At 38.1% G+C, this 15465-nt stretch overlaps 1 protein-coding gene across 3 annotated transcripts in view; it reads right to left on the bottom strand.

Moving 5' to 3' along the window:
* Positions 1-15465, bottom strand: part of ITPR2 (inositol 1,4,5-trisphosphate receptor type 2) — a 496325-nt gene that overhangs the window by 329676 nt on the left and 151184 nt on the right. For all 3 annotated transcript variants that reach the window (XM_059402747.1, XM_059402745.1, XM_059402746.1), the window contains exons 15-21: positions 14768-14929; positions 10278-10450; positions 7877-7996; positions 7576-7761; positions 5957-6208; positions 5221-5365; positions 3261-3411 (exon numbers count right to left, since the gene is read on the bottom strand). In XM_059402747.1, the coding sequence (XP_059258730.1) occupies positions 3261-3411; positions 5221-5365; positions 5957-6208; positions 7576-7761; positions 7877-7996; positions 10278-10450; positions 14768-14929 (1189 nt within the window). The remainder of the gene's footprint in view (positions 1-3260; positions 3412-5220; positions 5366-5956; positions 6209-7575; positions 7762-7876; positions 7997-10277; positions 10451-14767; positions 14930-15465) is intronic.

The raw sequence follows: 15465 nt of genomic DNA, 5'->3' as shown, positions 1-15465 counted from the left end.
GAGAGAGTCAATTATCATATGGTTTCACTTATTTGTGGAGCATAACAAATAGCATGGAGGACATGGGGAGTTAGAGAGGAGAAGGGAGTTGGGGGAAATTGGAAGGGGAGTGAACCATGAGAGACTATGGACTCTGAAAAACAATCTGAGGGTTTTGAAGGGGCGTGGGGTGGGAGGTTGGGGTACCAGGTGGTGTGTATTATAGAGGGCATGGATTGCATGAAGCACTGGGTGTGGTGCAAAAATAATGAATACTGTTATGCTGAAAATAAATTTAAAAAAATTAAAATAAAATAAAATAAAAAGATTTAGGCAGCATTAATTACTTTAGCTACCTGTAAGTTCCTCACTTAATCTTCCTTAACCAGATATTTCTGGTTAAGGAATATTAAGTAAATACATTAAGTATGAAATTACATTTCTGGTTTAACTTTTTTAACTCTGTAGTGGAGACTCCAGTGGACACACTGTGCTCTACCCAGGTCCCCTCTTTAGAGTTTAGAGTTAAGACACCTTTCTTTTCTCCCAGTTGAGGAGCATCATAGTTGCTGACCTCCCATGACACCTCTCACTAAGAATGACCTTTGGCCAAAGGAAACTGTCTTACCCAGGGATTCACACCCCACTCCATGAATAAGCCATCAACCAATGGTTGGCTGATGCATGAATACAAAATTCAGTACCTTTGCCTTAATTTATGACAACTATAAAGGGCCACCCTGCTCTAGAGCTAACCTATAGGATCAGATGATGTCTCGCTTGTAAATGCAGTGTGGATCAGCTACTCCTGTTGCCCAATCCTACCTTCCTCACTTCCTTACAGGTGTATAACCTGAACACATTCTTCAATAGACCCTCTGAAAACAATTCTCTACCTCTCACTGTTTGCAAAGCATCCAACCTAAGACAATCACCAATAAAGAAAATAAAATTATTCTGTTATCAGATAAGCACTGTTGTAAGAACCTTGAGTATACTGTATACATTCATTTAATTTTCATAAGGAAGATGTGGGGAAGATATTATTATTATCATCTTCATATCTCAGATGAGAAAAGAAACTCTTGGAAAAAATAAGTACCTTGCCTAGGTTAATAAATGGTAAAGGCAGGATTTGAATACAGCACTCTGACTCAAAACCCCATTCTCTTATCCACTTCACTATACTGCCTCTCCCACTGGTTTTTCATTCACTGCTTCTCTGGTATAACCATTACTGTTCCAATTCTTTGCATTTCTCTTTGCCCTGCTATAAAGCAGAACCATCATATGACACATACCAAAATGATCACAAATATTAAGATGTTTTTATTTTTTAACACATAATATTTTCACTAATGAATTAGCCATAACATTAGTTGCCAAAGATGGAACTCACTGATCTATGACTTTTTCTTCCAAATTTTTAGTTTATAAACAGCTAAGAAAGTTTATAAATCCAGCCTATTATCACTTAGTCTCATTATAGAATCACTGTTCATTTGTACACATGCATTAGCAAGTATATGTTAAAAACCACTTCTCCATAGATTTGTTTTTATCCCACAACAAAAAAGATCATAATTTTTCTCAAAAATTATATACTGCCAAAAGCAACCTATACTTTCAATGCTGTCCCAATCAAAATTCCACCAGTAATTTTCAAAGAGTTGGAACAAATGACCCTAAAATTTGTATGGAACCAAAAGAGACCCCAAATTGCTAAGGAAATGTTGGAAAAGAAAAAGAAGACTGGGGGCATCATGTTTCCTGATTTCCAGCTTTACTACAAAGTTGTGCTGGCAAAAAACCAGACACATAGACCAATGGAACAGAATAGAGAGCTCAGATATGGACTCTCAACTCTATGGTCAAATAATCTTCAACAAAGCAGGAAAAAATATACAGTGGAAAAAAGACAGTCTCTTCAATAAATGGTGCTGGGAAAATTGGACAGCTATGTATAGAAGAATGAAACTCAACCATTCTCATACACCATACACAATGATAAACTCGAAATGGATAAAAGACCCCAATGTGAGGCAGGAATCTATCAAAATCCTAGAGGAGAATATAGGCAGTAACCTCTTCGACATCGGCCACAGCAAATTCTTTCAAGATATATCTCCAAAGGCAAAGGAAACGTAAGTGAAAATAAACTTTTGAGACTTCATCAAGATCAAAAGCTTCTGCACAGCAAAGGAAACAGTCAACAAACAAAGAGGCAACACATGGAATGGGAGAAGATATTCACAAATGACACTGAAGACAATGGGGTTATGATATCTAAGCTCTATAAAGAACTCCTCAAACTCAACACACACAAAACAGATAATCGTGTCAAAAAAAATGGGTGGAAGACATGAACAGACACTTCTCCAAAGAGGACATACAAATGGCTAACAGACACATGAAAAAATGTTCATCATCATTAGCCATCAGGGAGATTCAAATCAAAACCATATTGAGATACCACCTTGCACCAGTTAGAATGGCCAAAATTAAAAAGACTGTAAACAACAAGTGTTGAAGAGGATGTGGAGAAAGGGGAACCCTCTTACACTATTGGTGGGAAAGCAAGTTGGTGTAGCCACTTCCGAAAACAGTGTGGAGATTCCTTAAGAAATTAAAAATAGAGCTTCCCTATGACCCTGCAATTGCACTACTGGGTATTTACCCCAAAGAAACAGATGAAGTGAAAAGAAGGGCCATCTGTACCCCAACAGATGAATGGATAAAGAAGATATGGTCCATATATACAATGGACTATTATGCCTCCATCAGAAAGGATGAACACCCAACTTTTTTATCAACATGGACTGGACTGGAAGAGATGATGCTGAGTGAAATAAGTCAAGCAGAGACAGTCAATTATCATATGGTTTCACTTCCTTATGGAGCATAAGGCATAACATGGAGGACACTGGGAGATGGAGAGGAGAAGGGAGTTGGGGGAACTTGGAGGGGGAGACGAACCATGAAAGACTGTGGACTCTGAGAAACAAATGGAGGGTTTGGGAAGGGAGGAGGATGAGGGAATGGGTGAGCCTGGTGGTGGGTATTAAGGAGGGCACATATTGCATGGAGCACTGGGTGTGGTGCATAAATAATGAATTTTGGAACACTTAAAAAAATTTAATTTAATTTAATTTTTTTTAAAAAACTACTAAGCAGGTGAAGAAGTGGTGATGGGAGGCAGAAATACCTTTCTCTTGTTATAGCAAATAGTCAATACTATTGCTAAAAATTGATTTTAATCTCTTAAAAAAAAAATTTCTTACCACCATCTTGAAATTTGCTTAGTCTTTCAAAATACGATGACATGGGGACCTGTACAATATCTAGGATAGCCAGAAGTGTTCTTGTTAGTCTTAACAATTCGCTGAAACTATAAAATCCAAAGTATATAAGATTCCGAGCCAAGTGGACCACCTTAATAAAAAAAAAGGGAGGGGAAATGGGAAAGAAACAAAAGAAAAACATTATAAACTGAAATTAACATTGATTTTCTTTTTTAAGTAGGCTCCATGCCCAGTATGGATCCCAGTGGGGGGCTTGAACTCATGACCCTGAGTTCGAGACCTGAGCTGAGTTCAAGAGTCAGACACTTAACTAACTAAGTCACCCAGGTACCCGTGAAATTAACATTGATTTTTTTTTTATATTAATGCAGGTATTTCAAAACTTTCTAATTCTCTAATACTTAGGAATTAAAATGCCTGCAAAAGCAACCACTGAACTCTGATTTATTCATGTTTATAATCAAATCCAAATAAGGTCAGTTTGCCATCTCTCTCAAAAGCTCAAATGACGGGCTGCGTGGGTGGCTCAGTGGGTTAAGCCTCTGCCTTCGGCTCAGGTCATGATCTCAGGGTCCTGGGATCGAGCCCTGCACCAGGCTCTCTACTCAGTTGGAAGCCTATTTCCTCCTCTCTCTCTGTCTGCCTCTCTGCCTACTTGTGATCTCTCTCTCTGTCAAACAAATAAATAAAATCTTAAAAAAAAAAAAAAAAAGCTCCGATGACATGATGAGGTAGTCTGGTCCACAGCCAGCAAAGAAGCCAAAAAGAGATTTTAGATGTATTAAGGTGTTTAAAGAAATTTACATTAGGATGATCTACTTAACTAAATATTAACTTATTTAAGTCACAATATCACTTAATAAATGGTTACATTAATGAGTTACTTTAATAAATGGATTTTATACAGGAATTTGTCCAGAAATAAATTGTTCCTTATGCTGTTATGTGGTCTTCTGGACACTGTAAGACATTCTAGGTATGACAGTCAGCTTCTAACATGGTCCCCAAAGTATGGTCTCTTTTCACAATGCACCAAGGATGGACTGTGTGACAAACAGAATACAGCAGAAGTAATGGCATGCCACTTCCAAGACTAGGTTTGAGAAGATTGCAAATTCCATCTTAGCCTCTCTCTCTCTTTCTAATGGCTTGCTCTGCGTGCCATGCCATGGCAGCCTATGGAAAAGGCAGCCTATGGAAAGGCCTGCATGGCAAAAAGATGAAACCGCCGGTCAACAGGCAGCAAAGAGATATGGCCACCAAGATACACATGAGTGAACTTAGCAGCAGGTCATCTAGCCGGAGATAAGTGCAACCCCAGTCAATGGTTTTAGGGATTCATGAGAATCCCTGAGCCAGAACCACCCAACCATGAATTTCCAGACTCCTAACCCAGAGAAACTGTAAAATAATAAATGCTTGTTGCTTTCGGCTAAGTTAGGAGATGATCTGTTATACACCAGTAGATACCTAATCCACCAGGTATCAGGTAATGGCATCATTTCTCTAGTTTTGTCACTATATCCCCCAAGTGATATTAAACCAAAGGTATTTCAATTCAGTTTAATGAGGCTAAAAATTTCACTTCCATGGAGATGGGGGTAAAATGTATCCAAACAAATTATAATGTATGCAAATTATCTTTGTTCATGAAAAGCAATAAAACTTATACAGATAAATGAAACCCTCAAAATCCAGGAAAACAGAAGGTAACAGGTAATTATAAACAAAATATTTTGTATTGAACATCAGGTCTAATTAAAGCATCAAATCTGTCTTTTAATCAATGGCAGAGGGAATCATACACTCATCAACTAAACTACCCAAATCCAAAAACATCCTAAATATTAGAGGGAAAAAAATCTTTGATGCTCAGTGTATCTAACTCTTGACAGGGAAAACTGAATAACCTCACAAATTAATCATTTATACTAAATACCTCAAATGTCAGTTTGTTTTTTTCTTTATCCCCAAAAGGAAAGGGCTGATTTACAACTTCTTTCAAGTATTCTTCAACAAATTCCATTGTCAGTGCAAATTTCCTCTTCATATCATTTCTGGAAGAGTCTGTTATAGAATCATATCTAGAAAGAAAGAATATAAAGCAAGTTCAATTGAGTGCAATCATTCAAAAATGGGAAAATATATGTACAATAGCTTCCCAGCTTCTTAAATTTAGGTAACTTATTTAAACTTTCTAGATGATTCTACCATAATATTAAGCACTTAAAAAATTGTTACTCCTATTATAAATACGATTTCTGCTTATTGGTTTCCAGAATGTTTCTATTACCAAGAGTTGTCATTTTACTCTCCAAAAAGAGTATCTTATATGTATTTGATAGACTAACAACCTGGGTGTGTGGGAAGGAGGGCTAAACAAGTTGATAGGAGGAAGGCATGCATATGCCTTGATGAGCACAGGGTGACGTATGGAAGTATTCAATCACTATACTGTACACCTAATATAACAATGTATGTTAACTAACTGGAATTAAAATTAGAACTTTAAAAAAAATAATTAAAAAATAAAAGCAGTTAAAAAAAAAAAAAGACTAACAACCTGAGTCTCAACCCAAAAATGCCCTTCCATATATTCATTTCAAAGTTGAAGACATTTGATTTTGAGTTCATCTATTGAATGGAAACTGCTCAGGAAATGTTTCCAGACATACTCATGAATTGTGATCTTTGTAGGAATTTCGGTCCACAGCCGGGCGTAGCGAACAGGCACCACAGATTCCTGGGGATCCCGGTCAACATGCATGTGGAGCATGAGGCGACAAAAAGACGCTCGGAGGTCAAAAGGCAGGCTCTCATCCGACACACACCGCAGGATCAAATCCACAGAGAGCTGCATAGAAATCTGGTTTATGGCCAGATACTGGCGATCCAAGCACATCCTTGCAAAGAGGTTTAGCTGGTACCTTTAAAATATGAAACATGCTACATTATTCGTCTTCTCTTGATAAAGTTCTTAAACAGCACAATATCAATCAATATCTACCAACTACTTTCATACAACACCAAAACTTCTGAGTGTTCGTGACACTGGAATTGAATTTTTTTAGTAGTGAGTGAAGTAATCAAAGGATAGCAAATACACGAAATTATCTCTACATCTATTCATGTTACAATTTCTCTTACTTGTTCCAGCAACAAGTATCTGTTGGAAAGTGTCATTGGTGGGGGGTACCTCAATGGCTCAGTCGGTTAAGCATCTACCTTTGGCTCAGGTCATAATCTCAGGATCCTGGGATTCGAGCCATACATAGGGCTCCCTGTTCAGCAGGAAGTCTGCCTCTGCCTCTCCCTCTGCCCCTCCCCACTGCCTGTTCTCTCTTTCTCTCTCTCAAAGAAATAAATAAAATCTTCAAAAAATAAAAGTAAAGAAAGAAAGAAAAGAAAGCACATTAGGCTCTCCATTTTTGGTTTCCTAGGATTACAAATACACTAAGCCTGAAGGCTATGGATAACAATGCACACAAAACCATCTCACCTACCCAATCCCAATCAGCTCCAGCCCTAATATCTAGCTACGCTCTATCTTTAGATCCACTCAGTTCTCAAACCAAATGTGACCTATCCAAATGGCATCAGTTATACTTGGATTCAATAACCTCTGAGATCAAGAATTAGCCTTGGCTTTGTTGCAATACCTGTAGAAATTGGGGAACACAAGGCACGCTTGGCCTTTCTCAGATTCCTGTCATCTGGGCCCAATCTTTTCCAAGGGCACCCATTAGAGGTTTCTATACCTTAAACTCAAAGATACCAGCTAGGTTCTTGCTCCCAACATACTGACTTTAGGCAACTACCATGGTGACTTCTGCTGCCAAGTGCCACCACTGAACTTTCATAACTATACATACCAGCTTCTCTCCAGCCCTAGTACTCCACATAGTTGTAAACACTCTCTACATTCCTGATGGCTAACTTTCTCGGAGGCCACCTCTGCAGCTGGATCAACACACCCAGCTCAGCACCAGCCCTCAAGTCCAACACCATGGTCCCATCATGTCTCTCATCTCATATGGATCAATCACAGGGAGAAAACCCTCTGCTGCCCAACAAAACCAAATCAGTGAAAAATAATCAGAAAACTGCAAGTTGTGCAGGTGGAAATCACAGATGTTACCTTTTATTTTGAAGACTTTAAATAATATTATATATTTCCACTACCTTTGTTTTGACATGACTTTTAAAATTTCCTATTCATAGGTACCTGACTTTTAGAGGTTTCAGAGAATTTTATTTCAATAAACATGTAAGATTGATAATTATGATTCTTTACCTATAATAGGTAAGAACTTCCAAATCAGCTTTGGTGCCTTCTTTTGCTTCTTGAGCAAGGTGCCTGATAGCTTTGCCATGAGGTTCCTTGTTGCTGTCAATCCAGTAGAGCCAAACTTCTTCATCATCAATGTCATCCGAGAGGATGGAGCTCTCCATGGGGTTGTCTACTTGCATTGAAACCAGCCTTGAAATAAATTATACATATGAATTCAATTAAGGAGCTAATTCACAAATACGACAGGAGTTACGACGCTTACAAATAATGAACAGAAAAAGATTTCTCCCCTATCTGGGCTTACTTAGTTTGAATGAGAATGTCTGCATTGCCTGGGCTCAGCATAAATTTACAGATGAGTTCTTGAGTTACAGGTATAGCAGTGGTATTAGAAACACATAGATCTGACAAATAATCCAAAAACCTGGCAAGAGAAAAAAAAATAAATTGAACACTAAGAAAAGGTACTTCATAAAACAGCACAATAAAAATATCCTTGGGGATATAATGAAAGTAAGTTTTTATATCTATTTTTAATAGCTCCATGCAACATTTTTAATATGTCGCTGAGTACTGCATCATTAGAAGCAAATTAAGCATCCAATTATTTGTGTTTAATATAAATTTTGTTTCAAAAAATGATATAAGTTTTCTTCTATTTATCTGGTGATATTCCTCCCACAGCACTGTGACTTACTATGTTTAGAAAATCAGCTATCTGCCCTAAAATGAGGCTATCCACGAACTGGATAACAAAACAAAAGCAGATGAAAGTTAATGCTGTATTGAGTAAAATAGGAAAACAGCACAGTCAACAAAAGTGAACATGGCCTAGTTGAGTCAAAGGCCCATTTTTACCTTCTAACATTTATTTGCTGTGCTAATGAAGAAAGAAAACTCAATTTGCTTGATTTATCTGCATTCATTTCTTCTAGGTAAAGCTGTATGTGGAACAGAATTGTGGAATATAAGGAAGAGCATGGAGGACATTAGGAGAAGGAAGGGCAAAATGAAGGGGGACATGGAATCAGAGGGGAAGATGAACCATGAGAGACTATCAACTTCAGGAAAGAACTGAGGGTTTTTGAAGGGAGAGGGTATGGGGGATAGGTTAGCCCAGCAAGGAGAATTAAGGAAGGCACCAATTGCATGGAGCACTAGGTGTTATACACAAACAATGAATCATGGAACACTAAGTCAAAAACTAAGGATGTACTGTATAGCGACTAACAGAACATAATAAAAAAATTAAAATTTAAAAAAAAATGTGAATTTGATGGAATACCTCAATAGTAAGGAATATTACCATAATATTATTCATAAGTAATGATGATATTATGGTAACATTCCTTACTATTGGGGTATTCTTGTGCAAATTGCTATCTAGGCTGTTTTCTCATCTCTAAAGTGTGAATAATAATTTACGATAATAAGCAAGTTGGTGCAGCCACTTTGGAAAACAGTGTGGAGATTCCTTAAGAAATTAAAAATAGAGCTTCCCTAGGACCCTGCAATTGCACTACTGGGTATTTACCCCAAAGATACAGATGTGGTTAAAAGAAGGGCCATCTGCACCCCAGTGTTCATAGCAGCATTGGCCACAGTCACCAAACTGTGGAAAGAGCCAAGATGCCCTTCAACAGACAAATGGATAAAGAAGATATGGTCCATATATAAAATGGAGTATTGTGCCTCCATCAGAAAGGATGAATACCCACCCAACATGGGTATTTGTATCAACATGGATGGGACTGGAAGAGATTATGCTGAGTGAAGTAAGTCAAGCAGAGAAAGTCAATTATCATATGATTTCACTTATTTGTGGAGCATAAGGAATAACACGGAGGGTATGGGGAGATGAAGAGGAGAAGGAAGTTGAGGGAAATTGGAGGGGAAGACAAACCATGAGAGACTGTGGACTCTGAGAAACAAACAGGATTTTGGAGGGGAGGAGAATGAGGTGATGGGCGAGCCTGATGGTGGGTATTAAGGAGGGCACGTATTGCATGGAGCACTGGGTGTGGTGCATAAACAATGAATTTTGGAACACTGGAAAGAAATAAAATAAAATGAAAAGAATATATAATATATTGATAATATTACAATAATATACAACCAGTGTACCTCATGGAAATGTATAAGGACTTAAGGCAATGTACATGAAAATATTTTGAAAAACTAGAATTGCTATAAAAACATAAAAGATCAAAATGAAAGTCACTCATATTTAAATATGTCTATAAAATGTTTTAATTTCCTATAAGGTAATAACTCTATGATTCATAATTATTATAAAAGCAAATCTAACATAGTTTTGTCCATGAAAGTTAGTGACGTGAAAGAATTCCAACTTTTACAGGCTGCTTGGGTGGCTCGATCAGTTAAGGGTCTATATCTTGATTTTGGCTCAGGTCATGATCTCATGGTTATGGGATCAAACTCCTGCATCAGAATCTGTGCTCAGCAGGGAGTCTGCTTGAGGATTCTCTCCCCCTCTCCCTCTGCCCCTCCCGGCCACTCATGCAGCCTCTCTCTCAAATAAATAAATCTTAAAAAAAAAAAAAAAAAAAAATACAACTTTTAAAACCTTCCAAAAATAAAGCAAAAAGCTCTTTTGCAAAGAAAAAAAATAATAATAATAATAAAATAAAATAAAATAAAGCACAATCCCCACTAGTAAAGAATACTGCATAACCACTTCAAACCTTGGCTCACGATTTCTCCTGAGTAAACTGACAAATGTTTCTATTTCTTTTGCTGTGATATGTTTCTCTAGTAGTTTTCTGTTGTTGTGCAACAAAGCTGTGATGGTATCTTCTGCCAAAATATCATAGCCAATCTGGGACTGCATGACACAGAAATTCTTAGCAATATATTCCTGCAAAGAAGAAAGACTGTCAGAATATGCTGCCAAACAGCTTAGCAATAACAGGTTCTATTAGAGTCAGCAATATTGATTAATTTATTCATAACAAAAACTCAACTGCATCGTCCAAAGAAAAGCAATAATCTTTCGATAAATATGGCTTCTTGCGAAAGGAAATTGAAACATATGAGCATATGCCTAATTTAAATTATAATAGAAAATTATATACATAGAAATATTTAATGTGGGTACTTATATTCTGAAAGCATAGGTAGGAAACACAAAAATAAACCTAGTTAAAATAACAATTTCTTTCGACATGATAAATTTTGCATGCCTAACAGAGGCCCTTCTTCTGGTTCAAACTAAAAGTCATAACCATTGACTGTATCATAACTACAGAAAGAAAATGACTCTGATATTTCATTCATGAGGCTTGACATCTATCCTGTTACATGAAGAGCCCAGGCTGACTTGCAGTGATTTCTTTTTTGTGCATATCCAAATCTATTAAATCTTCTCTTCAAAATAAAGATAAAATCCCATACCACTTTTTATCTTAAAAAGCTACCATACAAGATAATATGAATAATCAATCACTTCAGTGACCAGGTCATTCAACCCATAAGTACTTCTTAAAAGCCTACTACATTCCTGGCCGTTTGAGAGACTAGACGTATATATGGCACCAAACAAGATAGGTGAGTTCTCGTGAAGCTTACCTCTCACTGTGAAAAAAAGGCAGTAAAGGAGATAATAAATATGATCCTTTTATATGTTAATAAGTGACGTGAAACAAAGGGACAGCTTGAGCTGGGATGGAAAATAGAGGAATGATCAAAAGGGGGCAGCCATGGGGAGAGAAACATCTAGGTAGGCAGTGGAACCACGTTCTTTGTGCTCTACAAACAAAGGTGGCCCGCGTAGCTAAAGTGTAGTACATGAAGCAGAAAACAAGAGCTGAAATTGAAGAGGTAGGTCCTTGGGAGACAGGGTAAAGGGCCAAAATGTTATTCTAAGAGCAAGAAAAAGCCAGAGAGTTTCAGTCATGCATGACTTAGTCTGCTCCTCCTTCTCCACACTGACTCTTCTAACTTCCAAGTCACTATTGCTCATGTCCTACATTCTGTGTACAAGCAAGAATCCCACACAACCATAGACAGACCTGGTAACTAACCCCTTCCACACTCCACAGTTCTCACTTCAGATTCTTGGGGATTCTCGTTGGGAATATATTTCTGGTTCTATAATGGGCATATTTATTGATTGGAAAGTATTTTTGCCTTAGGTAAAATTTACTGGAACCTAGCTACTCCTTGAAAATGATACAGGTTGCACAAATCTAATTATACTCTAAGCAGCAATTTTGTGGCCTTTCAAAATGATAGCTTTATATTGAGTAACCAGTTAAGTAAATGTCTTCTGTTAGTGTATCATTTTAAAGACATGTATTGATTTACACACTTTCATGACTATTGTATTCATACTCTAGTATAAGGCAAACCTCCAAGATATTTGATAAATAGATCAAGATACTGATAAAAAAAAATCAAATCAAGTTAGAGGTTCTATAAATAATAGTAAGTAGACCCTCAACCTTAAAGACCTGGGTTAGCAAATCACAAAAGAACTCCCTCTTAAGACTCTGTACAATACAGATGAGCGAAAGGAAAACAAGACAATTACACAAAAAGTAGAAAGTAAAGCTGCTCTATGCTTAACAAAAGCATTCCTGATTCAAAACAAATGAGAACAAGATTATTCAACTATCACTGAAATTGAGTTGGAGCATGCATGAGAACATAAAGGAAAACAAAATCTAACCCCCAGTGGGTACTGGTGATTCTTCTACTCTTTTGTCAGCTCAATGATCTACACCTTGGAAAGAGAGCCCAAAAGAGACAAAGAGTGCCCCCCCTACAGTCATATGCTCTAAAGAAACCCAGAAAGCAGGTCCCCTAAAGGGAATAATCATTTACCTGGAGTAGTGATGTGCCTGGGTCAGGTAAACTAAGAACAAAGAAGAAGAATTACAGGGGCAGTGTGCGTATGTTTCCACTTATCAGAAGAATGAATGTTTTCAGAGGAGAAATTGCAGACACCTCAACACATTAGGGGCAGGAGTCCCCAGCTAAGACTAAAAAGAGTGAGAAAACATTTTGTGTGCCAGATGAAGAAAGGACATCAGTTAAGATGTACTGCCGTGGGAATCTACCAGGACCAGCTGAACAACCACACCCAAGGAGATGGGGCACTGAAGCCAGGGCAGTGCTATAGAATGGAAGCTCCTCAGACCCCTCCAAAGGCTGAGCACAGTCAAGAATGGCATACATTCTGAGCCCATGGGACTCATAGCACCAGGTAAATTCTGTAGACCTGTTGGTTTCTCCAGTTAATCCAAGCTCTCTAACATGCACTGCTCATGTGTGTGGAGCTGTGGCTTATCTAGCAAAGTAGATATTTCCAGACCCAAGAAGACAAATGAGGCGAGGTGGCATACAGTTAGCAACCTCTAGCCCCCATCTCCACCTCAGGTCCCCACAGAATAAAAAGAGCCTTAATATTGGGGGATTTCTGGGACATCGATTCTCTCAGGGCTTGAAGGTCCACCGTTTAACATCCTGGAACTTGATTTCTCTTCCATTTTAATGCAATGCAGGGAAGCTGGAGGAAAGAATTTCAACAGCAATATTTCTAATTGGAAGGAAAGGCTGTTTATAATAGGATTATATTCAGAAGTCATTAAAGATTTGTTTATATTGTCCTCTCCCTCGCTCCTTTGCTCCTTGCCAAATTATTTATCTTCTAACTAGTCTATTTTACATATTCTTTTTAGACTCTTCTTCAATCTTGAAATAGAATTTCAAAGCCAATGTATTTGAACAGATTTTTCTTAAAGCAAATTCTTTTTTCTTGCCAAAAAACTTTCAAACTACTAAGAGGCAAAATGTGGTGATTAAGAGTCTGGGTTTGAATATTGGCTCTGATTTTAGCACTGTATAATCTTTGGCAAGTGATTTAACCTCTCTGTGCTTCAGTTCCTCATCTTACCTGAGTTAAGTTATGAAAAGTGCTTAGAACTGGGCCTGGTAGGAAGCAAGCACTCAATTAACACAACTGACTATTCCCAAATAAATGCCAGCCTTTGGGCCTGATGTCCTGGCCTAAGTGGCTCAGCCCAACCTGTCTCACCAGGCCTCTCTCTCTCCCACTAAACTAATCAATGAAATTTACTGAATCCACACTTTTCTCCCAAACTGGCTAAGAGAAACACAGGATGCTAATTTAGGAAATGATAATTAGTTTTCAATAACTTTATATTAAACAAATGCATATTATTAAACACATTGGAAAATATTGTGGGGTTTTGTTTGTTTGTTTGTTTGTTTGTTTGTTTGTTTTTGGTCAGAGAGCGTGTGCATAGGCAGACAGAGTGGCAGGCAGAGGCAGAGGGAGAAGCAGGCTCCCCGCCTAGCAAGGAGCCCGATGTGGAACTCAATCCCAAGACGCTGGGATCATGACCTGAGCTGAAGGCAGCCGCCCCACCACCTGAGCCACCCAGGCATCCCAATATTGTGTATTTTTAAGATAAAAGTGAGACTTAAAAGAAATTTCATTTGCCATTAGTAACTTTTAGCTTGAGCCCTAGGTTCCCTATGCTCCAGTTATGACTCTCTTGGAACAAAAGTGCCCTTTTTTAGTACCCATCACTCTCTCTTTATACACTGTTCTTCACTGAAATGCCTGTTCCCATACAATTTATGAAAATGAGTCTCATCCTCCTCAAATACTTCCTTCTCCAAGCATCCTGCCTGGGCACTCAGCCGCACTGAGCTCTCTCTCTCTTTTCAATTCCCAGAATGCTGCCTTTTCTCTCTCATGTCTCCATTTCACCTCTCCCTTTATGTTTCAGATATACCTGCCACATCTTCACCCCCAGACAAGGAAGTCTTTGGCCTACACATGAGGATGTGGATCTTCACGTGTTCCTAGAAATATCAAGAAATGTCTACCTCCTCTTTATATAACACATCCAGCATGCCTCCTGCCTAGCAAAAGCTAACCATGCACAAGGACCTCAGACATCTTCCCCGCAGAGATTCTACTTATACATAGAAGAATAAATACAGACGTCAGCACAAAAATACTTACAGGTCATTTTTATGTGTTGTCGATATAAAACATTTCATTGCAGAGTGGAAATTCCCATTCCTATTTTATGTATTTGAGAACAGTAACCAAAGAACCTTGCTTTTACTTTAAATGTGAAGCAGAGGCAAAGCAGTTTAACAAAAACGTTAAACAGAGACAACGACAGCAGCCTCCCACCTGGTTTTTCCGATAGTCCTGTTGTGAATGTCTCAGCACACGGTAGCACAGCCGCAGCATGTACTTGTAGGGAGCGTATCTTTGGTCCCCCAGATCTTCAAGTCTCAGCATTGAGCCTTCTCCTGCCTTCTCTTTAAAGGGTGCTTTGAGAATCCCAAATACCTATTGGGAAAAAACAAACAAACAAACAAAACACCTATTCTGATGAACGGGAGGTTTATGTTTTACAAATAAATACACTGACTCAAACACACTTTTGTAATATTTGAGTAGAATTCAGGTAAAGGAAAAAGATGATTTAGAATATAGAACCAACATACTAAGCAACAACAACAACAAAAATACCTTAAGGATTTAAAGGATTCCTTAAATTGACAAAAACTTTTCAATAAAATACTTAATTTTGTTTAGAAATTATATTTTATTAAAATAATAAATATAGGGGGTGCCTGGGTGGCTCAGTGGGTTAAGCCTCTGCCTTCAGCTCAGGTCATGATCTCAGGGTCCTGGGATGGAGCCCAGCATAGGGCTCTCTGCTCAGCAGGGAGCCTGCTTCCCCCTCTCTCTCTGCCTGCCTCTCTGCCTACTTGTGATCTCTCTCTCTGTCAAATAAATAAATGAAATCTTTAAAAAAGAAGAAAGAAGAAAGAAGAAAGAAGAAGAAGAAGAAGAAGGAGAAGGAGAAGGAGAAGAAGAAG

This window comes from Mustela nigripes, chromosome 6 (assembly GCF_022355385.1).
Source record: "Mustela nigripes isolate SB6536 chromosome 6, MUSNIG.SB6536, whole genome shotgun sequence".
Lineage (NCBI taxonomy): Eukaryota > Metazoa > Chordata > Mammalia > Carnivora > Mustelidae > Mustela > Mustela nigripes.
This window is presented reverse-complemented; position numbering and strand designations above follow the sequence as displayed.